Consider the following 26,535-nt stretch of genomic DNA (forward strand, 5'->3'; position numbering starts at 1 on the left):
ATAAACACCCAGTGCTGATTTCCATAAGATTTTTTAAATGCTTCAGTAGACGAAGAAATCGAATCTTTTTGTTTCACTTTTCACTTATAATATGCCCAACGAATAGGACATTTTTCCGAATAGGACAATTGGTCGAATAGAGCCTTCAGCCGAATAGGACATTTGTTCGAATAGGACATTTGGCCGAATAGGACCTTGTGCCGAATAAGACATTTGGCCGAATATGACATTTGGTCGAATAGGTGTTTTGGCCGAATGTCTTTGCCCGAATAACACATTTGGCAGAATAGAACATTTGACGGAAAAGGACATTTGACCGAACATGTAATTTGAAAAGTGAGAAATGAGAATTGAGTAGTGAGACGCCTTACTTCTCACTCCTCATTTCTCACTTCTTACTGTAAAAAATGAGAAGTGCGAAGTGAGTAGTGAGACATCTAATTACTCACCTCGCGCTTCTCACTTTTTACAGCGAGAAGTGAGAAATGAGGAGTGAGAAGTGCGACGTCTCATTTCTCACTTCTCACTATGAGAAGAGAGTGAGGTTCAGGTGTTAAAGTTGAAAAGTTTTCATAATTTTCATTTAAAACAAAATAATGTCCGCTAGCCTACTAAATGAGCCTTCACTTTATAGATGAATAGAGTATGTATCGAAAAAGGTAATTTTAATGTAAACAATATAGGTTTCAAACACTATTTTAACTAAATAAAATATAATTGACTTCTATTATATTTGCAATTTTTTCCTCCCTTTTCTCTGGCACTAGATGGCTTACACACGTAAAAAAGTTTATGACGTAGCGACATTTTAAGGAGAACTCAGTGATCTTTATTCGATAAGTTACATCGAACAACATATTCATTTGAAGCGCAATGGCTGTTTCTAATAAAAATGTTTGCCAGGTATTTTGGCTCTACATCTTTATTATACGAGAAACGCAAACATAATTTGATAATGGTGAATCGCATGATTGCCAGATTTTACCACACCCTATCATTTGTATAATCGACAGCTCACGAGCAAATAAAGACATCTGCGAAATTCTACTGATAACTAATAATATCGATTCAGCCTACGTATTACACATATTTAACTGTCTACGCACCGTATGCTTCTTATTGATTTCTAATGTGCCACCGCTAATCAAAACATTATTGATGATAGCTTATCGGCTAACTACCTCAAACAGCGCAGACAATACTCCTCCAGTCAATCAGCTATCGCAAACCTTTGCTTCAATTCCCCGACTCGATAACAATTCCACAATGATTCATGCTGCCCAATTTATCTCTCCATCCATTTACAGAGCAACTGCAGTACTTGAATCGGCCACACATACGATGGTGCATTATCCGCCCGCTAGCGCCAACAAAGCCATGCCACTGAGTTACCGCTAAGATGGAAAACCGCGTCGACGATCGATGCGCCGCCCTATTGCTTCAACTCAGTGCCGACGACGGAGATTACTCTCAGCAGCAGCAGCAGCAGACACAGCTTCCCGAGCTCGGCGTGAACTCCAGTGCGGCAACCTTTCAACCATTGCTTCTGCTGCCCACCATCACAACGAAGCTGTCGAAATTTTTGTCAGATCTCGTCAGTTCGGGTGGATCAGCGGGACCGACCAGTTTCGTCAATTTCAGTGCATTGTTATCGTTCAACTACAGCGGCGGTGGCTACAACAACAGCGGCGGCAATCTCTCTATTGGTAGTGGTGGGGATAGTGCAATATCAAACTCCATAGCGGTGGCGTTGGAGCCACTGCAAAACACTTCCTCCGATGGAAGGTTTAACTGCGACGGTCGGAACCTGGCGGAACTTGCAACGAGTGCAATCGGAAGTGCGACCGGTAACGGTGCAAGTGGTGATGGATTCGGCGCGCAACTGGAAGTTTCGAAAGCGTTCGACGGTGTTGGGGAAAGGGGCGGTGGTGGAGGTGGCGCCGGCCATACGGTTGGGATCGAAATCGGGGACGGTGCGGCAACGCAGTTGTTGATTGACAACTGGCAGGACTGCGTCATTGTGATATTATTTTGCTTACTGATCGTAGTGACTGTGATCGGCAATACGCTAGTGATCTTATCGGTAATTACCACTCGGCGGTTGCGGACCGTGACCAACTGCTTCGTCATGAGCCTGGCCGTGGCCGATTGGTTGGTCGGGATCTTCGTGATGCCCCCGGCAGTCGCGGTTCATTTGTTAGGTAAGTAAAGTTGATTCCCGTGTCCACAAATAAACATATGTTCGTTATCTCAGATGGCCGGTAGGAGAAGGGTCTAAAATGCAAACCTGGGGCTATATTATTATTTATTTTTGTCTTAGATTTATTAAATATACTGCCATGCATATATTTGAAACATGCAGATAAACAAAACTTACAATTGAACTTCCTGTTATGAGCTCAATCTGCGCTAGCTTGTGATACTCAATCTTAATCGATTAACACTATCGAATGTTTTTTTGTTCATTTGTCTTCCCAGTTGCTTGAATTTCTAATACTTATTGCTGAGTATGTTCTCGAGTTGCGCAAATTATATTAAGTGACAAAAACAGGAATCAACAGTTTTTAACTCACAAGAATAATTAAAAAAAAACTGCATATAACCATTAGGGCAGTTCAAATTTCAAAAATGTTCGAAAATTCCAACTCCCATATGTCTATTAGCATCATTTTGATAATATAGGAGTCCTGGCAAAATTTCAGGCAATTCGGTGGCCATTTAGGGGTGGCGCGAAGTCAATTAATGTTTATATGGAAATTTGTATGGGAAAAACTTAAAATTTATTCAAGTCTCCCTACAATTGTCAAATTGGGATGAATTCAAATCAACATCCCCAACCTCCCTTTTTGGAACCTTTTTAAAAGAGACCTCCGGATAACACATTAGTTATGAGTGGATTGAACGGTTCTATTGACAGTGTGAATATGAGATAAATGGCTAAAATGGTGTAACTAGCCTCAACGTAGCAGTGGAAATATAAATCAAAATTAATGAGTTATCCACTGGTTGAGCTCAAATAGACTCCAAAAATGGAGGTTGGGGATGTTTATTTGAATTCATCACGATTTAAGAGTTGTAGGGGGATTTGAATAAATTTTAAGTTTTTTCCATACAAATTTCCATATAAACATAAATTGCCCTAAATGGCCACCGAATTGCCTGAAATTTTGCCGGGACTCCTAAATTACCAAAATGATGCAAATAGACATATGGGAGTTGGAATTTTCGAACATTTTTGAAATATGAGCTGCCCTAATAACCATTTTAACCATAAGAAACTGAATATAACCAAGCAAGCAACAAAATATTGTTTTTGAACAATTTGGCACCGATACTCTTAATTTCCTGGGTACAGATCAGTGGTCTTAGGCAATACTCAACGCCCTGGGGCACTTCCAGCTAGAAAACTGCAGGCAGTGCTCCGTAATTGATTTTCAAAATGCGTGTTCACATGAAGTTTCTCACACAAAAGAAATAAATAGGGTAACGGTTCCAATAGTGACCCATCAGGAACAAAATGCATTGATGTTTAGAAATTGGGTAAAATTCAGTTCGCGTTAGATTGAACAAATCATAATAAATGGTTGTTTGTTCCTTCTTTGTATTTGCCAAAATAATGGCATTTTCTTATTCTATTTGAATTGGTTTTAGATTGGATTTTGATACTAATTAGATAACAATAAGGATGGATTTGGATTGGATTTGGACTGGATTTGGATTGGATTTTAATTGGATTTGGATTGGATTTTAATTGGGTTGTAGGACAAAAGGTCGAAGGTCAAAAGGTCGAAGGTCAAAAGGTCGAAAGGACAAAAGGTCGAAGGGTCAAAAAGTCGAAACAAAAAACTGCGTCAAAAGGTTGAAATGAAGAAAGACCCTTCTTTTTTCTTCCTTCTTTATTATTTTGTCTCAATTTTACCCTCTATTTTCTTTTCCTTTCTTTTTCCTTCTTCCTTCATCCTTCTTACTTCATATGTTTCTTTCCTTCCATTATTCTTCCTTCTTTCTTCTTTCTTACTTCTTTCTTCCTTCTTCTTTCCACATTTTATCTTCCTTATTTCTAGCTTCTTTCTTCTTTTTTTCATTTTTTCTTCCTTTTTTTCTTCTTGCTTGTTTCATCTTCTCCCTTTCTTATTTCTTTCTTCTTTTTCTGTCTTTTTTCATTCTTTCTCCTTTTTTTCTCTCTTTCTTTTCTTTTTATTTCCTCCTTTCTATCTTCTCTCTTCTCTTTTCCCTCCTTCTTCCTCTTTTCTTTCTTACTTTTTTCAGTTTTTCTGGAAACAATTTTTCTTCCTTCTTTTTTCTTTCTTTCTTTCTACCGTCTTTCTCGCTTCTTGCTTTCTTCTTTTTTATTCCTGATTTCGTTCTTTCTTCTTCCTTCCTTCTATTTTCCTTCTGTCTTCCTTTTTTCTTCCTTCTTTCTTTTTTCTTTTTTCCTTCTTTATTTTCTTCTTTCATCCTTTTTTCTTCCTTCTTTCTTCTTTCTTTCTTCTTTCTTTCTTCCTTTTTACTTCCATATTTCTCCCTTCTTTGTTTATTATTTCCTCCATCTTTCTTTCTTCCTTCCCTGTTACTTGCTTCTTCTGTCTTCCTTTTTTTTTGTTTCCTTTTGTCTTCTTTGAAGAAAGAAGTAAGAAGTTCTTTCTTCATTCTAACTTCTTTCTTCCTTCTTTTTTTCTTCCTTTCTTCCGTCTCTTTTCTTATTTTTTCTTTTTTCTTTCTAGCTTCTTTGTTCCTTATTTATTTCTTCCGTCTTTCTTCATTCTTTCTTCCTCCGTTTTTCCTCCTTCCTTTTTTTTCCTTATTGTTTGCTCTTCTCTTCCTTCTTTATCTTTCTTGCTTCTTTCTTTCTTCATTCCTTCTCTCTTCTTTCTTCCTTTCTTCTTGTTTCCTTTCTCTCTGATTTTTTATTTCTTACTTCTTTTTCCCTTCTTCATTCATGCATAGTTTTTTCCCTTCTTCTCAATTCTCATTTCTTACTCATCAATTCTCACTTTGCTCACTACTCCCTTCCTACGTCTCACTTTTCACTACTCATTCCTTGTCTTTTTATCCTTTTTATCCTTTTGACCCATCGACCTTTTGTCCATTCGACCTTTAAACCCTTCGACCTATTGACCCTTCGACCTTTTGATCTTCGACCTTTTGACACAGGTTCGGATTTGGATTGGATTTGGATTGGATTTGGATTGGATTTGGATTGGATTTGGATTGGATTTGGATTAGATTTGGATTGGATTTGAATTGGAGTTGAATTGGAGTTGGATTGGAGTTGGATTGGAGTTGGATTTGGATTGGATTTGGATTGGAAGTTGGATTGGATTTGGATTGGATCTGGATTGGATTTGGATTGGATTTGGATTGGAATCGATTTGGTTGGATTAGATTTGGATTGGACTTGGATTGGTTTGATTGGTTTGGATTAGATTTGGATTGGTTTGGTTTGAATTGGTTTGGATTGGTTAATTGGTTTTTAATTGGTTTGGATTGGTTTGGATTGGATTTGGATTGGTTTGGATTGGTTTGGATTGGTTTGGATTGGTTTGGATTGGTTTGGATTGGTTGGATTGGTTGGATTGGTTGGGTTGGTTTGGATTGGTTTGGATTGGTTTGGATTGGTTTGGATTGGTTTGGATTGGTTTGGTTGGATTGGTTTGGATTGGTTTGGATTGGTTTGGTTGGTTTGGTTGGTTTGGATTGGTTTGGATTGGTTTGGATTGGTTTGGATTGGTTTGGTTGGTTTGGATTGGATTTGGATTGGTTTGGATTGGTTTGGTTGGTTTGGATTGGTTTGGATTGGTTTGGATTGGTTTGGTTGGTTTGGATTGGTTTGGATTGGTTTGGATTGGTTTGGATTGGTTTGGTTGGTTTGGATTGGTTTGGGATTGGTTTGGATTGGTTTGGTTGGTTTGGTTGGTTTGGTTGGTTTGGATTGGTTTGGATTGGTTTGGATTGGTTTGGTTGGTTTGGATTGGTTTGGATTGGTTGGATTGGTTTGGATTGGTTTGGATTGGTTTGGATTGGTTTGGTTGGTTTGGTTTGGTTTGGATTGGTTTGGATTGGTTTGGATTGGTTGGATTGGTTGGATTGGTTTGGATTGGTTTGGATTGGTTTGGATTGGTTTGGATTGGTTTGGATTGGTTTGGATTGGTTTGGATTGGTTTGGATTGGTTTGGATTGGTTTGGATTGGTTTGGATTGGTTTGGATTGGTTTGGATTGGTTGGATTGGTTTGGATTGGTTTGGATTGGTTTGGATTGGTTTGGATTGGTTTGGATTGGTTTGGATTGGTTTGGGATTGGTTTGGATTGGTTTGGATTGGTTTGGATTGGTTTGGTTGGTTTGGATTGGTTTGGTTGGTTTGGTTGGTTTGGATTGGTTTGGGATTGGTTTGGGATTGGTTTGGATTGGTTTGGATTGGTTTGGATTGGTTTGGATTGGTTTGGATTGGTTTGGTTGGTTTGGATTGGTTTGGATTGGTTTGGATTGGTTTGGTTGGTTTGGATTGGTTTGGATTGGTTGGATTGGTTGGATTGGTTTGGATTGGTTTGGATTGGTTTGGATTGGTTTGGATTGGTTTGGATTGGTTTGGTTGGTTTGGATTGGTTTGGATTGGTTTGGATTGGTTTGGATTGGTTTGGATTGGTTTGGTTGGTTTGGATTGGTTTGGATTGGTTTGGATTGGTTTGGATTGGTTTGGATTGGTTTGGATTGGTTTGGTTGGTTTGGATTGGTTTGGGATTGGTTTGGATTGGTTTGGTTGGTTTGGATTGGTTTGGATTGGTTTGGATTGGTTTGGATTGGTTTGGATTGGTTTGGATTGGTTTGGATTGGTTTGGATTGGTTTGGATTGGTTTGGATTGGTTTGGATTGGTTTGGATTGGTTTGGATTGGTTTGGATTGGTTTGGATTGGTTTGGATTGGTTTGGATTGGTTTGGATTGGTTTGGATTGGTTTGGATTGGTTTGGATTGGTTTGGATTGGTTTGGATTGGTTTGGATTGGTTTGGATTGGTTTGGATTGGTTTGGATTGGTTTGGTTGGTTTGGATTGGTTTGGATTGGTTTGGATTGGTTTGGTTGGTTTGGATTGGTTTGGTTGGTTTGGATTGGTTTGGATTGGTTTGGTTGGTTTGGATTGGTTTGGTTGATTGGTTTGGTTGGATTTGGTTTGGATTTGGATTGGATTGGTTTGGATTGGATTTGGATTGGTTTGGTTGGTTTGGATTGGTTTGGATTGGTTTGGATTGGTTTGGATTGGTTTGGATTGGTTTGGATTGGTTTGGATTGGTTTGGATTGGTTTGGATTGGTTGGATTGGTTTGGATTGGATTTGGATTGGTTTGGATTGGTTTGGATTGGTTTGGATTGGTTTGGATTGGTTTGGATTGGTTTGGATTGGTTTGGATTGGTTTGGATTGGTTTGGATTGGTTTGGATTGGTTTGGATTGGTTTGGATTGGTTTGGATTGGTTGGATTGGTTTGGATTGGTTTGGTTGGTTTGGATTGGTTTGGATTGGTTTGGATTGGTTTGGATTGGTTTGGTTGGTTTGGATTGGTTTGGATTGGTTTGGTTGGTTTGGATTGGTTGGATTGGTTTGGATTGGTTTGGATTGGTTTGGATTGGTTTGGATTGGTTTGGATTGGTTTGGATTGGTTTGGATTGGTTTGGATTGGTTTGGATTGGTTTGGATTGGTTTGGATTGGTTTGGATTGGTTTGGATTGGTTTGGATTGGTTGTGTTGGTTTGGATTGGTTTGTGTTGGTTTGGATTGAATTTGGATTGGATTTGTATTGGATTTGGATTGGATTTGAATTGGATTTCGATTGGATTTCGATTGGATTTCGATTGGATTTCGATTGGATTTCGATTAGATTTGGATTGGATTTGGATTGGTTTTGGATTGGATTTGGATTGGTTTTGGATTGGATTTGGATTTGTATTAAATTTGGACTGGATTTGGATTAGGTTGGATTTAAATTGAATTTGGACTGGATTTGGACTGGATTTGGATTGGATTTGGATTGGATTTGGATTGGATTTGGATTGGATTTGGGTTTGGGTTGGTTGCATTGGTTTGGATTGGTTTGTGTTGGTTTGTATTGGTTTGGATTGGTTTGGATTGGTTTGGATTGGTTTGGATTGGTTTTGGATTGGTTTGGATTGGTTTTGGATTGGTTTGGATTGGTTTGGATTGGTTTGGATTGGTTGTGTTGGTTTGGATTGGTTTGGATTGGTTTGGATTGGTTTGGATTGGTTTGGATTGGTTTGGATTGGTTTGGATTGGTTTGGATTGGTTTGGATTGGTTTGGATTGGTTTGGATTGGTTTGGATTGGTTTGGATTGGTTTGGATTGGTTTGGATTGGTTTGGATTGGTTTGGATTGGTTTGGATTGGTTTGGATTGGTTTGTGTTGGTTTGGATTGGTTTGGATTGGTTTGGATTGGTTTGGATTGGTTTGGATTGGTTTGGATTGGTTTGGATTGGTTTGGATTGGATTGGTTTGGATTGGATTGGACTTGGATTGGTTTGGATTGGTTTGGATTGGTTTGGATTGGTTTGAATTGGTTTGGATTGGTTTGGATTGGATTTGGATCGGATTCGGATTGGATGGGATTTGGATTGGTTTGGATTGGTTCGGATTGGATTTGGATTTGGATTGGATTTGGATTGGATTGGATTGGATTTGGATTGGATTTGGATTGGATTTGGATTGGATTCAGATTGGATTTGGATTGGATTCGGGTTGGATTGGAGAACAGGTTCAAAACAGTTTTTTTCTGAAAAATTCTTGCGGAAATCATTTATACTTAACCGGTGATTGTTAGATTTTCTATCAGTTCTGTATAAGAACCTACCAAAACCTGTATAAAAACTAGCCTTGAGCAAACATGATAGATTATTGTACCAATGTTGAATGAGACCTTACAATATTTGTTTGTGAGCTTTAATTTTTTTATAAGAATTTAACATTTTCGCATATGTCCAATTCCTATACAGATTTTGGTAGATCCTCATATATTATTGTTAGAAAATCTAACAGTCACTGATTATTGTTAGAAAATCTAACAGTCACTGATTGGGTGTTGGAATATCTTCTCAGGAACATCTTCTCAAGTTTCTGTGGCTTGGTTTGGTATACAATTTGATATCAATTCGATATTTATTCCTATTTTAATGTGAATTTAAATATCACCTCTCCAACATTATTAACCCCCTTGCCTAGTTCAATATTCCGGTTACTATCATAATAACGACTGATTATTTCCGGGGAAAAATCCCTCGTTGAATTGATCCATCTGACCCAAGGATTTGGATTGGATTTGGATTGGATTTGGATTGGATTTGGATTGGATTTGGATTGGATTTGGATTGGATTTGGATTTGGATTGGATTGGATTGGATTTGGATTTGATTTGGATTGGATTTTGATTGGATTTGGATTGGATTTGGATTGGATTGGATTTGGATTGGATTTGGATTGGATTGGATTTGGATTGGATTTGGATTGGATTTGGATTGGATTTGGATTGGATTTGGATTGGATTTGAATTGGATTTGGATTTGGATTGGATTTGGATCGGATTCGGATTGGATAGGATTTGGATTGGATTTGGATTGGATTCGGATTGGATTTGGATTTGGATTGGATTTGGATTGGATTTGGATTGGATTTGGATTGGATTTGGATTGGATTTGGATTGGATTCAGATTGGATTTGGATTGGATTCGGGTTGGATTGGAGAACAGGTTCAAAACAGTTTTTTTTCTGAAAAATTCTTGCGGAAATCATTTACACTCAACCGGTGATTGTTAGATTTTCTATCAGTTCTGTATAAGAACCTACCAAAACCTGTATAAAAACTAGCCTTGAGCAAACATGCTAGATTATTGTACCAATGTTGAATGAGACCTTACAATATTTGTTTGTGAGCTTTAATTTTTTTATAAGAATTTAACATTTTCGCATATGTCCAATTCCTATACAGATTTTGGTAGATCCTCATATATTATTGTTAGAAAATCTAACAGTCACTGATTGGGTGTAGGAATATCTTCTCAGGAACATCTTCTCAAGTTTCTGTGGCTTGGTTTGGTATACAATTTGATATCAATTCGATATTTATTCCTATTTTAATGTGAATTTAAATATCACCTCTCCAACATTATTAACCCCCTTGTCTAGTTCAATTTTCCGGTTACTATAATAACGACTGATTATTTCCGGGGAAAAATCCCTCGTTGAATTGATCCATCTGACCCAAGCAGATTCTGCGGTGAACGAAATTCAACGGCAAACGCCAGTTCAATTTCAACAAACGAAATTATATTTCCACGGCGGAATAAATACGCTTCCGGAGAAAAGCGCTATGGCTGTTAGTCGCAATAATGCGTACCGGAATCAAAAATTGAAGCCGAGCGACAAATTAATGAACAAACAAGATTATTTTTCAATGGAATGTCCAATTAATTTTCTTTTTGCACAAAGGCTGCCGAAAGATTGATGAAAACCGGATGAAGTAACAACAAAAGTTTTATACAATGCGATCTTCCCGTGGTTCTCCATATATTTTGAATCATTGCTAAGTCTTCTCTTACGATGGCTTTAAGCATTTTAATTATCTGGTTCATTTGCTTCCATCACTCTCTAAATCCCAACAATTCATTCAACTTTTCCCGTTACCATCACATGGCGTTCTACCTTTTCTGTCTTGAACGTTCTAACATGCGGTGATGGAATTTCTCAGAAGATGCTTAGATAGAAAATCTACCCCACTTGATAGAACTGTTTCACCACTTGACCCAGGAACACCTGTTATTTAATTCAAAATTCCAACGAACGACATCATCAAGAACAGCAACGACGACGGATAGATAACCTATTACCTCTCCAACCAACCAAGATAAGATGGTAAAGCAGGTGTTGAAGCGTGGAAGAATATCACGTTCCTTGGCGTCATTTCTGTTCGTCGAACAGGACATTGGATCGTGTGATTCGTTGGAGTGATTGTGATAAAACACCATCAATCGGAATGTTGGATACTCAATTTGAAGCTATCGATGATTCGCGACTATTTTTATGAGTTTTCTTCTACGCTAAAGCATAATTTTCTCTAGCATTTTTTCATACATAATTTCATCCGCGAAGTGCAGCTGTAAAAATTGGAAAACTATCAAACACCGCCGCTCCCGACGACGCGACGATCGGGAAAAACTTATATCGAACGCTTTTAGGAAAATTGCTTCCATCGCGTCACACCAGCACAGCGCACCGCGCCGCGCCGGCTGTTCTGATGCTACGTAGGTAAAAATAGCCGGCGCAAAAATATTATACGATCCGATTATGGCCCAGCTGACGAAGATGATGGAAACGATGCGATGGATTCCACGTCGAGCAATGCCCCGATAACTGGGCTCTTGCAAAGTGAAACTGCGCCGCCGGAACCACGTGCGCGCTGTGGAAGATTTTTCATCCGTTTCCTTCCAAGACGGGGTGATAAATTTGCCTTTAGATGAGGCGCTTTTGGGGCGATAAATTTGATACGAAACCCGTGGTCCGTGCTATCGGTTTCTGTTTGCTTGGGACACCGAAATGCACTGATACTATCGCACTATAATTACTACTGCGAAAATATCCATTACGGAAGCGGAATCTGCTGTTATTTTTCTCATGCCATTGAAAGTGGTCGATGGAATGAAGATGTGACAGAAAAACAAAATTAGCTCATTTCCTATAGATGATAAGTGCCAAGAGTTTGAAATGTTTTTCTTCGTGCCTTAAATTCTTCCAGAGAATCAATTTGAAGAAAAGTTTAGCGATAAACACAAAGTGGGTACCGCCACACCGTTTTCCTTTAATAATAAATGACTTTACCCGGGTAATCCCTTGGATGAAGCAAAACGGTATTCAACGGAACTTACCTCTTGGCCAAAGTTTTAGAATCGAAATAGTTGCTTGGACTGTAAATAACTTCTTAATCCTTTGAGTCATAATTTGGCGGAAATAAATGCGATAGCTTTCATGTTATATTTAAGGGTAGTTGATAAGGTATGACGCGTTTGGGCTGGCTCTATAAACGAGCATCGATTACTTCGAATTCAAGTCGAAGCAAAAAAAAGTTTTAAGAGGATTTCAGCCCCGATTTATGACACTACTGGACGGAAATATCCTACGTAGAAATGCAGTCTTATACATATTATTATATTTGCTAAAAAAAATAACTTCTCGATTGCAGAGATGAGTTGATCTAGGACTGCAAGTCTCTTTAATAAAGATAATAATCAATCAATCATGTTTTTGATCTCTAAATGTTTTCTAATTGCATTTCAGCAACTGCTCATAGTAATTTAGTTGCTAATAAGATGGTTCCAATCAAAACCATCCTAGATTGATACTTTACGATAAAAAGAGAAAAACAGCAATATTATTATGTAAAATAGGCCCAATTACGTTTTGTGTGGATAGAATCAGAGTGAAGATTTTACCAACCTTTTTCCGCAAAGTCCGCCCCATGCCACTGAACTACGATGTCTACCTACCTGGATACCTGGCCAGCGTTGATACACCTATACATGGCGTATTGTAGAGCTCCATAATCGTCGGTCTTGGGCGATGTTCCTTCATTTTCCCCGAACGTTTAGGGTCACCAGGTCCGATTCCACAGCGTGCATCCAGCGTGTTCGTGGCCTTCTCTGTTGAATATTGTTTTCGCTATTCTTTCTTCCTACATTCACACTAAGTGACCAGCCCACAGAAGTCTGCCGTATTTTATGTGATTTGCAATATTTTCTTCTTTGTATACTTGATACAGCTCAAGATTCATGCGTTTGCGCCACACACCGTTTTCTAGTTTCCATCCGAGTATTGTACGGAGCACTTTTCGTTCGAAAACCCCGAAAGCTCTCCGGTCCGCCTCTTTTAACGTCCATGCTTCATGTCCATAAAAGGCCACTGGTAGAATCATAGTTTTGTATAGAGCAAATTTCGTTTTCCTCTGCATGTTGCGGCACCTAAGCTGGTTACGTAATCCGTAAAAGGCCCTATTCGCAGCAGCAATACGTCATTTCACTTCAGGGGAAAACGTCATTGTCACATGTCACAAGCGTTCCAAGGTAAACAAATTCTTCAACAACTTCAAACACATCGCCATCAAACACTACTTCTGCACCAACACCACTAGGTCTTTCTCTATCCTACCTGCCACCATGTACTATGTCTTGGTAGAGTTAATTGTTAAGCCTATCCTCGCCGTCTCCCCCTTCAGTGGGACGAAAGCCTCCACTACTGCTCTGCGATCGATTCCAAAAAGACGATGTCGTCCGCAAAGCCCAGGAGCATATGCGATCGTGTGATGATAGTGCCGTTCCTCTGCACGCCAGATCTCCTAATAGCGCCTTACTTGAATTTCGCGAATTTACTAGCGCGAATACTTGATTTCGAGCCATCCAGCGTTGCACGTATCAGTCTAATCAGTTTCGCCGGAAAACCATGTTCGGACATTATCTGCCACAGTTTATTTCTCTTCACTGAATCGTACGCTGCTTTTAAATCAATGAACAGATGGTGAGTCTGCAAGTTGTACTCCCGGAATTTATCAACGATCATTCGCAGGCTAAACATCTGATCCGTCGTTGATCGGCCCTCATGAAAACCTGCCGGGTATTCGCCGACGAAGGACTCCTCAAGCGGTCTCAGTCTGTTAAACAGGATACGTGACAGGATTTTGTACGCCGAGTTCAGAAGGGTGATCCCTCTGTATTCGCCGCACTCTAGTCTGTGCCCTTTCTTATAGATTGGGCATATGAGGCCATCCAACCATCCGATAGGTAGTTCCACATCCTCCCATATTTTCTGGATAATGTGGTGGATTGATTGATGCAGCTGCTCCCTTCCGTGTTTGTGAAGCTCGACCGAGATCTCGTCCTTCCCAGCAGCTTTACTGTTTTTCAGCTCGTTTCGAACCTTCTTAACCTCGTCCAGCGTTGGTGGTTCCACAGCTTGACCGTCGCCGACTATGTCCATGGTGCTCCTTAATACACCTTCATTTTCACCGTTCATCAAGTCTTCTAAGTGCTTCTTCCACCTGGCTGCCACCATAATCTTGTCTGTCAGCAAATTCCCCTCTCGGTCATTGCACATGGCGGGCACTGGCGCAGTCTTGACAGTTGCGTAAAATCTCCGCATATCGTTTCTCTCCATGTTCTCCTGCGCTTCAGCTATCACACTCTCTTCGTGTTGCCTTTTTTTTAGTAAAGGAGACGAGCACTCAGACAACAACCACCGCGCATGAACCGCATTCATTTCATTTATTTAGTCTACATCTAAACAGATAACACTGAATCAGCAATTTGACGCCACAATACACGGTTCGAGGTCGCATCTCTCCATCCTCGAATACGCCCCACGCTCGCCAAGTCGTTCTGCACCTGGTCTGCCCATCTCGCTCGCTGCGCTCCACGTCGTCTCGTACCAGCCTGATCGGAAGCGAACACCATCTTTGCAGGGATGCTGTCCGGCATTCTTGCAACATGCCCTGTCCATCGTACCCTTCCGGCTTTAGCTACCTTCTGGATACTGGGTTCGCCGTAGAGCTGGGCGAGCCGGCCGAGCTGGTTCTTCGCCGCCACGTCTTCTTGCACACCACCAAAGATGGTCCTAAGCACCCGTCTCTCGAATACTCCGAGTGCTTGCAAGTCCTCCTCGAGCATTGTCCATGTTTCATGTACGTAGAGGACAACCGGTCTTATAAGCGTCTTGTACATGACACATTTGGTGCGGTGGCGAATCTTTTTTGACCGCAGTTTCTTCTGGAGCCCGTAGTAGGTCCGACTTCCACAGATGATGCGCCTTCGTATTTCACGACTGACATTGTTATCAGCCTTTAGCAAGGATACGAGGTAGACGAATTCCTCGACCACCTCGAAGGTATCCCCGTCTATCATAACACTGCTTCCCAGGCGAGCCCTGTTGCGCTCTGTTCTGCCCCCAAGCATGTACTTTGTCTTTGAGGCATTCACCACCAGTCCAACTTTTGTTGCTTCACGTTTCAGGCGGGTGTACAGTCCTGCCACCTTTGCAAATGTTCGGCCGACCGCCTCGAGTTGAGCAATTCCTCCACTTTGCCAATCGCGTATGAAGCTTTCAGTTTGACTTCGGCGAGAGTGTCTCCTACATAGCATTACGTCATCCGCGAAGCCTTCTATTTGCACACCGTCCGGGAGACTTAAGCGTAATACTCCGTCGTACATAATATTCAACAGAACCGGTCCGAGGATCGATCCCTGTGGAACACCGATCGACTTTTGACCAGCATCCGTGTCGTATATCAGCACCCTATTCTGAAAATAACTTTTCAGTATCCTGTACAGGTAATCCGGAACTCTCAATCGATGCATCGATTGTTAATCGCATTTCTTACATCATGATGATCGCTGGAGGTATGCCCCTCATGAACCTTCCATTCTGGCTCCGCTGTCCATCCCGCGCTGCAGAAGGTTACATCGATGCACGAATTACCGCTCGGTACCCTGAACGTTGGCACTTGGCCTTCGTTCAATACCGCCAGCGACTCTAGCAGGGTATGACCTCTAGTGTTTGTGTACCGGGATCCCCAGTCCACTGGCCACGCATTGAAGTCGCCTGCTACAACGTATGGTTTTAAGCATGTTAGTTTCGCTGCAAGAATGTAGAATGTAATGTGAACTGCACTATACTCCAGCTGGGAGGACAGTAGCAGCTACAAAAGTAAACCCCGTTTACCTTTGCTATGACGAAACCTTCATCATCAGGTGATGATAATATCTCCTGGATGGGGTATCGCCCGCAAGTCCAGATGGCCACCATCTGAGACTTATCCGCAATCCAACTGCCGTTTACAGCAGGGATGCGGCATGGATCGGACAGCAAGGCTACATCACCTTTACAGTAGGGAACCGACTGTTGTAGCAGCAGTTGAGCCGCCTCGCAGTGGTTCAGGTTTAGTTGTGTTACCTACACGTATGGATCCTTCTAGAGGCCGGACAGGCCTGGACACCGGTAAGGTGTTTGTTATCAGTTTGGTGTTTGTTATCAGCATAGATTACTGCGATCAGGTTCTTTTCAGTCATATGACTTATGGCCGTTACCAAGACACCTGACGCAGGTCTGAAGCGTTTGGCCTATACTTAGCGAACATACCGACCAACCCACTTTCAGTTTAGCACTATCCATTACCTTTTTGGCCTCAGCCTGAGGTGCTTAGAATAAGGCAACCTGCATTCCCGTGTAGCTTTTTCGTAACCGAACCGCAGACTCCTAGATCTCGACATTGCACTGATCTCTCAGTGCGTCGACCAGGTCTCTGGCCTCGGTTACTTCATACAGGCCCTTGCACTGGATGTTCGAGACTGCGCATAAGACTCTATCTTGAACCCCATCACCCAGGACCTCCTCCGGCAGCATCCCGCTTCAAGACGAGAATCATCTCACTGACGATAATCGCCTCGCCTCTGTCTTTATGCTTACCACTGGCATTGGAAGGCGCACTCGTCCTCTCCTGGGCTCTATCCTTCTTAGCAGTGGTGCGCATCGCTCCACCTGCCGCACTCTTTGCGGCCTGCTGCCGTTGCCTCTTCGCCTTCTTGGGGTTCACGACCACCCTCCAGGGTAGATCTTCCTCCCGGCAAGCTTCAGTGGTCCTCGATGGTAGAAACACTGGTTTCTCCGGCTTGGGAGGGCCGGCCTTCCGCTCGACCTTCTCCCTTCTCCCCCGCTTAGGAGCTGCAGACTTCTCGGTAGCTGTTTTCAGGTTCGCCTCCTGCGTAACCTTACCCAGCTTCGGAGTTGCCCCTGTCACGGCCATCTTCTGTAGAGTTCTTCGGTCTGGCCCTCCGCCAATCGTTTCCCTTCAGCCAGGAGGCGAATCTTCGATTCAGCCCTCCACGGTTTTCTCCATCGCCTTCCCCCGGCGATCTTTGGGAAGACCTCTCAAGGCCAATGCGTCTGGCGAAAGGATTCTTCTTGCCGCCAGTCGCTACTCCTGCTTCGCTCAATGTTTTGGTATTATTTACAAGTTTCATTTTTATTGGGTCCCCCAGCCCGTGGTCTATCTGCGAGCAAGTGTCTCCACTCGGACGTTGCCAGGTATGTTTGCGGATATTCTTACGTGCGAGGTAGGTACTGCTTATTGCCATCCCTTTAGCAGCAGCAAAGGTTACAAGTCGCAAACCATTTTCGTTGGTAGCGGAATGAAGGCTTTCCGTACCAATGACAGGGCGAAAGAAACTTTCTCTTCCGATCTGCGCATTTGCATCCCCGATGACAATCTTTACATCGTGTGTTGTGCACTCTCGGTAGGCCTTATCAAGGCTATCATAGAACACATCCTTCACGTCATCAGGCTTATCGTTCGTTGGGGCATAGATGCTGATCAGGCTATAGTTGAAGAGTTTGCCCTTCATTCTCAACGCGCAAATGCGGTCGCTTATCGGCTTCCACCGGATAACACGCTTCATCTGCTTCCCGATCAGCCAACTCCTCGCACAGTGGCGGGCCCTCAAACAAATCCCGGACAAAACCTGATATTGCGTTCAAAACTTTACCACAGAGTAATTTTGGAACGTTGAATTCATTTTGATGTTAAAATAGTTATCCGACATACTTTATCTTATCCAAGGGCTTCCGCAAGCCCAAGCTCTAGGATCTAGAACAAAAACAGCGTGCTCATTCTAACATTGTATACCAGTCAATTTCCCGCTTTGGCCCAGCTATGCGCAATTCACCACATTAACCACCGGAAAGTAGACAAAAAAATAGATTTTAATACATAATATACCAGATCTTTTCGAATCTTTCCCAAAAAAGTTTAGCCAAATTTCATTTTCCCATACATATTTGTTCGGGAGACACTTTACGGAATGAACTTCAACAAGACACCAAAAATTAAATTCACAAGCTACAATCAAAACATTTTGGAACTAGCTCATTCAATATATATGTTAAATTATAAAAATATGGGCTTCACGAAAATCACGAAATTTGAAATTTGAGGTTTTGTCCGGCTTTCCACCACTGTGCCTCGTTCTGCTCTGGTACCGCCGATATAGTAGTTGTGGTACTTGAATGAAATGTTCGCTATGGGATCCACCGCCCGGAATTCACGTTCTCCAGTTCTGGGCCACCGTATTTCCTGGATGGCTGCCACACTCACTTCTGCAGTTCACGAGCCAGGAGCCCAACACGTGCGGGTTCATTCAAAGTTCTCACGTTCCAAGTTTCGACTTTCCAATCGTTGTCCTTTATTCGATGCCGGGTCTGTTGCCGTTGAATCAATCCGTTTGCTCTACTTTTGCCTATCTTGGTAGCTGCAGAATTTTCGGTAGGCTACCTTACCAGGGTTGCGCTACCTACATCGCGTTGAAGGGGCTGCCTTCTCGATGCTGACACGATGCAGCATGATGTGCGCAGTTAAGTTTAGAGTCCCTCGCTGGCACTCGGACGATGATCAGCCTTAACATGAAGAACAGACGCTCAATCAGATTTGCACCTCAGGAGATGAGCAAATCCCCCCTTCCCTGTCAGCATAAGACCATAGTTCCCATACGACCCTGGATACCCGATCTTCCCTAAGGTTGCTCATATCCCGGCCAGCGCCACGAGGCGGTAGAGATAAGAGTTGCTGGATAAGATGCTAAGGATCGCAAAATGGGGTCTATTTTATTCCTTCAGATACGCGAAGTACCAATGGTAGGCTTTACCGTCCAGTGCAGCAGCCTCAAATACAGATGACTCCCTGTGGCCCCCCGTCGTAGATGTTCCCCGAACAGACGCTGATCATCAGATGGCTATGGGCCTGATCCATGAGTTGCGGGTGCGACTAGAACGTTGTCTGCAGCAATCAGAGCCAACATCCCCTCACTTAGCTGATTTACAACAACAATTGGAGATATACAGAGGAGATATCGAAGGCATACATACGACCACAGCATCCAATACTGCAGCCCTCAGTGAAGCAGTATTCGGTACAGAAATCTGTGATGCAGCAGTCTTCGGTACGGCAGCTTCAAGTTCAACAGCCTATAGTTTCGCTACAGATTCCAGTACAGCAGCTTCCAGCGCAGTAGCCTTCGGTACGGCAGCCTCAAGTGGAGCAGTCTCCGGTGCGGCCGCTTTCGGTACAGCAGTTTCCAGTGCAGCAGCCTCAAACACAGCAGTCTTCGGTGCAGCAGCCTCAAATGTGGCAGCTTTCAGTACAGCAGTTTCCAGTGCAGCAGCCTCAAATGCAGCAGTCATCGGTGCAGCAGCCTCAAATGCAACAACAGCTAGCCTCACGTCAATCTTTAGCTCGAGATCTTCCCATGTTCTCTGGAGACCCAGCAGAATGGCCGATATTTATCTCCAATTTTGAATACACAACGAGAACATGTGGCTACACTCACGGAGAGAACATGGTTCGTCTTCAGAAGTGCCTTCGAGGGCGTGCTCTAGATAGCGTTCGAAGTCGGCTGGTAATTCCAGCGGTAGTGCCGCAAGTAATAGAGACATTGCGCATGAGATACGGCCGTTTTTGCAAAAGGTTAGAGCGATGCCCAATCTTCGAGGAGACAAGTTGGAAGGGGTGATTGAGTTTGGAATGGTCATTCAACAGTTGTGCGACCACATTGAAGCTGCAAATGAGAGTGCTCATTTATCGAACCCCACCCTCCTGCAAGAGCTAATCGGAAAATTACCCGCTGAGCAGAAGCTAATGTGGACAGGATACAAGCAAGGACGTTCGGTGGTGGATTCAAAAACATTCAGCGAATACATGACCAGTGTGATGCAACGCTTCAAGTGTGGTTCAGTATGAATCGGACCTGGGAAGGAACAGTAGACGAGAGAAGACGAGAGCTTACGTAAACTCCCATACGAGCAACGCCAAGGAGACGTTTATTCAAGCGACAACGCAGCATAAACCGAACAGTTGTCTACATTGCGAGAAGGAGAACACAAACTCCGGGAATGTCAAGTATTCAGAGTGCTCTCAATCGACGACCGCTGGCGGCGAATACGGGCGCTGAGCTTGTGTCAAATCTGCCTGTTCAATCATGGACGTAGAGCCTGCCGTAGTAACACTCGATGTAATGTTGGCGGATGTCAGTTCAAACATCATCCCCTGCTGCACGGCAAATCAACAACTCCAACCACTCAAGTCGTAAATAGCCATACTCATCGCCTTCTGGATTCCGGTATATTGTTCCGAATGATCCCTGTGACGTTGTATGGTAAGTCTACAAAAGTGAACACCTTTGCGTTTCTAGACGAGAGCTCGTCGTCAACTTTAATCAATAGCGACTTGGTATCACAGCTTGGTCTGGTGGGTATCAGGTATCAGAACATCGGCTCCAGGGGCACGTTCACCTCAATTTGGGAGATTTGTGCCATCGCCTTCACAGCCTTTTTCATCACACACCTGACGGAAAAGGAAGTGAACAAAAAGGAAAGGAATGTGGATGGGAGAACAAAGGGAATGTTTGGAAAAGGGCCCTTGAAGAGGGCATACAACGCATAAGCGTACAAGAGCTTATAACTCCTTACTACAACGGGTTATGAACAACAAAATACTCTGAAGATTCAGGTTTCTGAAGTCAATTTCACTAAGTAAGTGTTTACCAAATATTTGGAAGCGCAATTGTGCATAGACTGGGCAGTTACATATTAGATGATAAGAAGTTCCATAATCGGATTCACAACTATCACAAACAGATGATTCAACGCGTTGAATATTTGCCATGTGATAGTTCAGTCGGCAGTGACCTGTCAAGGCCTTGACTAAGACACTGCAATTCTGTTTAGACAGATTAGCTAAATAGCTTGCCACTACCAGAGATGGCTCCCGGATGTACAATTTTGTTTGATGACATGAATCCAGACTACTCCAATGCCATTTGTGCTGAGTGACAGCCCAAGAGTTGATCAAAAGCTTCACCCAACACTTGGATATTGGAATAGCTGGCTCAGGACCAATAAAGTCATGCGATGCTCCATTACGAGCTAACTCATCAGCCAATTCGTTTCCAGCTATGGAAGAATGGCCAGGTACCCATATAAGGTGTAAAGTATTAACTGAATTCAGTTCCTCAATTTGAGTTCGACATGCGATTACTAACTTCGACCTTGAGTTGGCCATAATGCGTTGCTGCAGTGCAGATTGCACTCCACACATGATGGCAAATATTTCCGCTTGAAAGACAGTGCAGTGTGTACCCAGTGAGTGTGACTGTTCCAATCTCAGCTCACGCGAATAGACGCCTGCACCTGCTCTACCTTCGAGGAGGGAGCCGTCAGTGTAACAAACAATGCTGTCCGACATACTTCTCTCCAAATAGCCAGATGTCCACTCATCCCGCGAGGGGAATTGTGTTGAAAATGTCCTATAAGGGAAACTACTAACGTGTGTGAGATCACTTGGAGCAAGGAAAATTTTGTCCCAATTAACCATAAGCGGTAACAACGAAGTGTGTGTAGAACTGCGGTTTACAGGATTCTCTTCCATAAAACCGAGTACCCATAGTCGGTAAGTACAAGAAAATGCTTCTTGTTTGAGATGTATGTGTAGTGGGGCCACGTCGAAGAGAACTTCGAGAGCAGCCGTGGGAGTTGAAGAGAACGCACCAGTCATTGCCATTAGGCACATCCTTTGAAGATGGCCTAATTTAGACTGAATTGTCCTCACTTCCCCCTTTTGCCACCACACAAGACATCCATAAGCCAAAATTGGTCGTACAACTGTTTTGTAAATCCATTTGATATATTTGGGTTTAAGACCCCAAGTTTTACCAAAGGTTCGTCGGCATTGGCCGAAAGCCATACACGCCTTTTTGATTCTGAACTCAATGTTGGGAGTCCAGGAAAGCTTTGAATCCAAAATTAGACCCACGTACTTTACTTGATCAGTTACATTGATTTCAGAACCAAAAAGATGTAATGGACGAATACCATTACGGTTACGTTTTTCCGTGAAAAGAACAATAGATGTTTTATTCGGATTGACCGAAAGGCCATATTGGCGACACCAACTTTCAACTACCTGAAGAGCATTTTGCATCAGGTCGAATAAGGTAGTAATGCACAAACCCACTATCAATGTAAGATAGTCGTCGGCAAATCCATAGGTAGGAAAACCGCCATTATTGAGTAACCTCAATAGCGTATCTGCAACGAGATTCCACAAAAGTGGAGATAATACTCCCCTTGAGGGCATCCGCAGACACTTAATTTCCTAATCGCTGCTTGACGTAATGTCGAGTAGAGATGTCGGTTTTAAGCATCTGGTGAATCCATTTGGTAATAATATTAGGTAGCCCATGACAACGTGCGGCTTCCAATATTGCATCGAAAGACACGTTGTCGAAAGCACCTTCAATATCTAAGAAAGCACCCAAGCACGATTGCTTTTGAGCGAATGCTTTCTCGATATCGTACACAACCTTGTGTAGAAGAGTCACGGTGGACTTTCCAGATTGGTAAGCATGTTGATTAACATGAAGAGGCATGTTTGCCAAACAGTCATCACGAATGTGATGATCGATAATACGTTCTAAGCATTTCAGAATAAATGAGGTCAGACTGATGGGTCTAAAACTCTTTGCTTCTTCATACGAAGCACGTCCTCCTTTTGGGATAAACTTTACAGTGACATCCCGCCAGGATATGGGAATATACCCAGTAGCAAAACTGCATACTAAAAGCTTTTTCAAAACATGTTTGATATGCTCAAAACCTCTCTGAAGTAAAACGGGATAAATCCCATCGTCCGCTAAAGATTTGTAGGGAGCAAAACTGCCAAGTGCCCATTGAATCGATTCAGTAGTTATGATTCTACGTGCTTGAGCCCAAGACCCATAGCTACATGAAAAGACATCAGGATCATAATAAGTGCTCTAACGATTCTTCATCAGAAGAAGTGTAGTCGCCATTTGGCTTGCGAATTTCGCCAACTTGGAAATCCTTGGATCTCGCAAGAATTTTATTCAATCGACTGGCTTCACTCAAATTGGAAACATTTGCACAAAGGTTTTTCCAGCCGGATCGTTCAGCAGATCGTAGAGCCTTCTTGTAAGCTTTGCGAGCCAACTTGAAAGAATCCGTCCCTGCTGAATGGCGTCTGTTCCAACTCCTTCTGCACTGCTTCCTTAGCTTAGCCAAATCGGAATTCCACCAAGGGGTTCCTCTTGAGGTGTTTACAGAACGTAAAGGGCAAGCTTCTTCGAAAGCTTCCATGATGTGCAACGTTGTAGTATCAACTGCATCATCCAAGTCGGTAGGAGTTTCTATAGAAGGTAGATATCCATGAAATTTGGTAGAGAGCAACTCTGTGTAAAGATCCCAGTTTGTTGAACGGGGATTTCTAAAACGCAAAGTCTGCGAAGTAACATTCAAATGATGAAAGTAGATGTAGCGATGGTCAGATATCGATTCCTCATCTGACACATGCCAATTAGTCAATTCGTGACTGATTCTATTGGAGCAAAGGGTTATGTCTAACACTTCTGCTCTATTAGATACCATAAAGGTTGGGCGATTGCCTATGTTAAGTAAACTAAGTTCGGTACTACTTAAGTATTCCATCAAGCTGGAGCCTCTCAGATTGATATCTGAGCTACCCCAGATGATGTGATAAGCATTAGCATCACTGCCGACAATTAGCGGAAGGCCTTTTGAAGTGCAATATATGACAACTCGTTTGAAAGCATCCGTAGGGGATGGTTCATCATGTGGTAAATAAACCGAACAATAGACGTATTTCCTGACGGGGGTTCCGCCAGTTGCATCAATTGTGACAGCACATACATCTCTGGTTGTTAGTTCAGAGATAAGTGTAGCAACAATAGCATTGTCAACAAGCACACATGCACGCGGCATTGATCGAGAGTTTGCCATTTCTTTACTGAAAGCAGCAAAAACCGGGTTCACTAGGTTACCTAGGTAGAAGCTACCCTTGCGAAAATAGGGTTCCTGCACCAAAGCCACTTGGGATTTGCCATTTTGCATAAGTCTACAAAGATTGATCGTTGCTGTTCTTTTATGCTGAAGATTGATTTGAGCTATCTTAACTGAAGCCATTGCAAATTAAGATAATGCACTCCACAACTTCAGCATTAATATGAACAGCAACGATGAAACCAAATTGGTATCTTATCAAGAAAGTCAAAGACGAAACACAGAGTACAATGTGTATAACGCATAAAGCGAATCCATATAGGTGACAATTTGTTGAAAAACTAAATAAAAACATGCTCATAATCCCACCCTTATTTAACCTCAAGTTGAGATTGAATAAGAGTAGCCGATTCAACTACTCCATAGCTCCGGTTAGCGCAGTAAGGGCTAGATACTGTGAAGGGTGCCCTGGTGCTTCACAGGCTCCGTTTGCGGTTAGGTTCTTTTTAGACCCCCCTAACCATTCATTCGTAGGCACGGTAAGCATAAAGCCGCATCACACCAAGAATTTGGGGTCACCTGTATGGTGGACTTATACCACCGGAACAGGCAATCCGTAGCGTTATTCTTAGCCAGATAACTGGCTGCCGACACCACACAGCTATCTTGGCTGTTCGGGGAGAGAAGTTGACATTGACTTTACTTCAACTCTCAATGTGGCCGAACAGCCATTAAAAGTATTCAGAGTGCTCTCAATCGACGACCGCTGGCGGCGAATACGGGCGCTGAGCTTGTGTCAAATCTGCCTGTTCAATCATGGACGTAGAGCCTGCCGTAGTAACACTCGATGTAATGTTGGCGGATGTCAGTTCAAACATCATCCCCTGCTGCACGGCAAATCAACAACTCCAACCACTCAAGTCGTAAATAGCCATACTCATCGCCTTCTGGATTCCGGTATATTGTTCCGAATGATCCCTGTGACGTTGTATGGTAAGTCTACAAAAGTGAACACCTTTGCGTTTCTAGACGAGGGCTCGTCGTCAACTTTAATCAATAGCGACTTGGTATCACAGCTTGGTCTGGTAGGAGACTCACATCCAATCTGTCTGAGGTGGACCGGAAACACGTCGCGGGTAGAAAGGGATTCCAAGATCGTGACAATTACCATCTCGGGGCAAGAACAGAACAGATGGTACAAGCTGATAGACGCCCACACGGTGCAAAACTTGAATTTACCTTCACAATCTTTCGCGTTAGAGGAGGCAAGAAAAAGACTTGCTCATTTGAAACAGTTGCCAATTCAAAACTACTACAACGTTAGACCGGAGATTCTAATCGGTGTAGACAACCTTAAACTTGCTGTTCCCTTGAAGGTGAAGGAAGGAGATGGATCTGGCCCAATCACCGTCAAAACACGGCTAGGGTGGTGTGTCTACGGGCGTCAACATTCACGGGTGGATGAAGCATACAGCTTTCACATTTGCGGTTGTACAAACGACGCTGAATTGCACGAGACTGTTAAAAAGTTCTTCGCGGTGGAAGACCACGGAGTGAGCCCACTTGGAAGCACGCTTGGCGCAGAAGGAAAACGAGCCCAAGATTTGCTGGAGAAAACCACAAAGCGGGTCGGTAGACGTTAAGAAACTGGTCTTTTGTTGAAGGAGGAGGAAGTCGAGTTTCCTGACAGCTATGCTATGGCGCTACGAAGACACCAGTGTCTCCTACGAAAGATGGATCATAATCCCAGTCTTCGCAAGAACATCAGCCATCAAATTCAAGAATACATCGAAAAGGGTTATGCACATCGGGCCACTTCTGACGAATTGGAGACGGCGAATCCCAGAAAAGTTTAGTTCCTTCCGTTATGCGCAGTTACAAACCCAAACAAATCAGGAGAGGTCCGCCTTGTACGGGACGCGGCCGCAAAAGTATCTGGTGTGTCTCTGTATAGTGCATTATTAAAAGGGCCAGACTTGTTAACACTCTTGACTGCCGTGATGTAACGTTTCCGCCTATACTCCGTGGCCGTCAGTGCTGACATAGAGCAAATGTTCCATCAGTTAAGCATTCGTCCAGCCGATAGAAACTCACTACGGTTTCTGTGGAGTGAAAAACCTGATGAGCCGATGGAAATCTATCTAATGGACGTTGCTACGTTCGGCGCCACATGCTCGCCTGCATCGGCGCAATACGTCAAAAATTTGAACGCACAGGAACACATCCAACAATATCCAAGGACCGTTGAAGGGATACTAAAGAGTCACTACGTCGATGACTATACCTCGACAGCTTTGGTAGCGAAAGTGAAGCATCGAAGATTTCGGAAGAAGTTCGTTTAGCCCAGCACAACGGTGGATTTCATCTACGGAACTGGAGGTCAAACAACAGGAAGGTTATGAAGGAACTCGGGAAACCAACCGCAGTTGACACCAAAAACCTGTATGCTGAAGATGGTTAGCCAATGGATCGAGTACTCGGAATATTGTGGTCTTCAAGTTCGGACGAATTGGGCTTTTCCACTCGCCTTAGCGAAGAAGTCAGGATTCTCCTCGACAACAAAACGAGACCCACGAAACGACAAGATGCGTCATTTCACTGTTTGACCCTCTCGGCCTACTCGCGTTGTTCATAGTTCA

At 42.9% G+C, this 26,535-nt stretch overlaps 2 protein-coding genes across 2 annotated transcripts in view; one reads left to right on the forward strand and one right to left on the reverse strand.

The window, feature by feature from the left end:
- The window catches only part of LOC134227304 (D(3) dopamine receptor-like), a 304,852-nt gene that overhangs the window by 209,010 nt on the left and 69,307 nt on the right, over positions 1-26,535 (forward strand). The window contains exon 3 of the mRNA XM_062708690.1: positions 1,308-2,201. Within this exon, the coding sequence (XP_062564674.1) occupies positions 1,400-2,201 (802 nt within the window). The 5' untranslated portion in view covers positions 1,308-1,399. The remainder of the gene's footprint in view (positions 1-1,307; positions 2,202-26,535) is intronic.
- Positions 1-26,535, reverse strand: part of LOC134227322 (uncharacterized) — a 275,985-nt gene that overhangs the window by 156,710 nt on the left and 92,740 nt on the right. The gene's annotated exons all lie outside the window — the stretch shown is intronic.

The sequence above is a fragment of the Armigeres subalbatus genome, chromosome 1, assembly GCF_024139115.2.
Source record: "Armigeres subalbatus isolate Guangzhou_Male chromosome 1, GZ_Asu_2, whole genome shotgun sequence".
Classification (NCBI taxonomy): Eukaryota; Metazoa; Arthropoda; class Insecta; order Diptera; family Culicidae; genus Armigeres; species Armigeres subalbatus.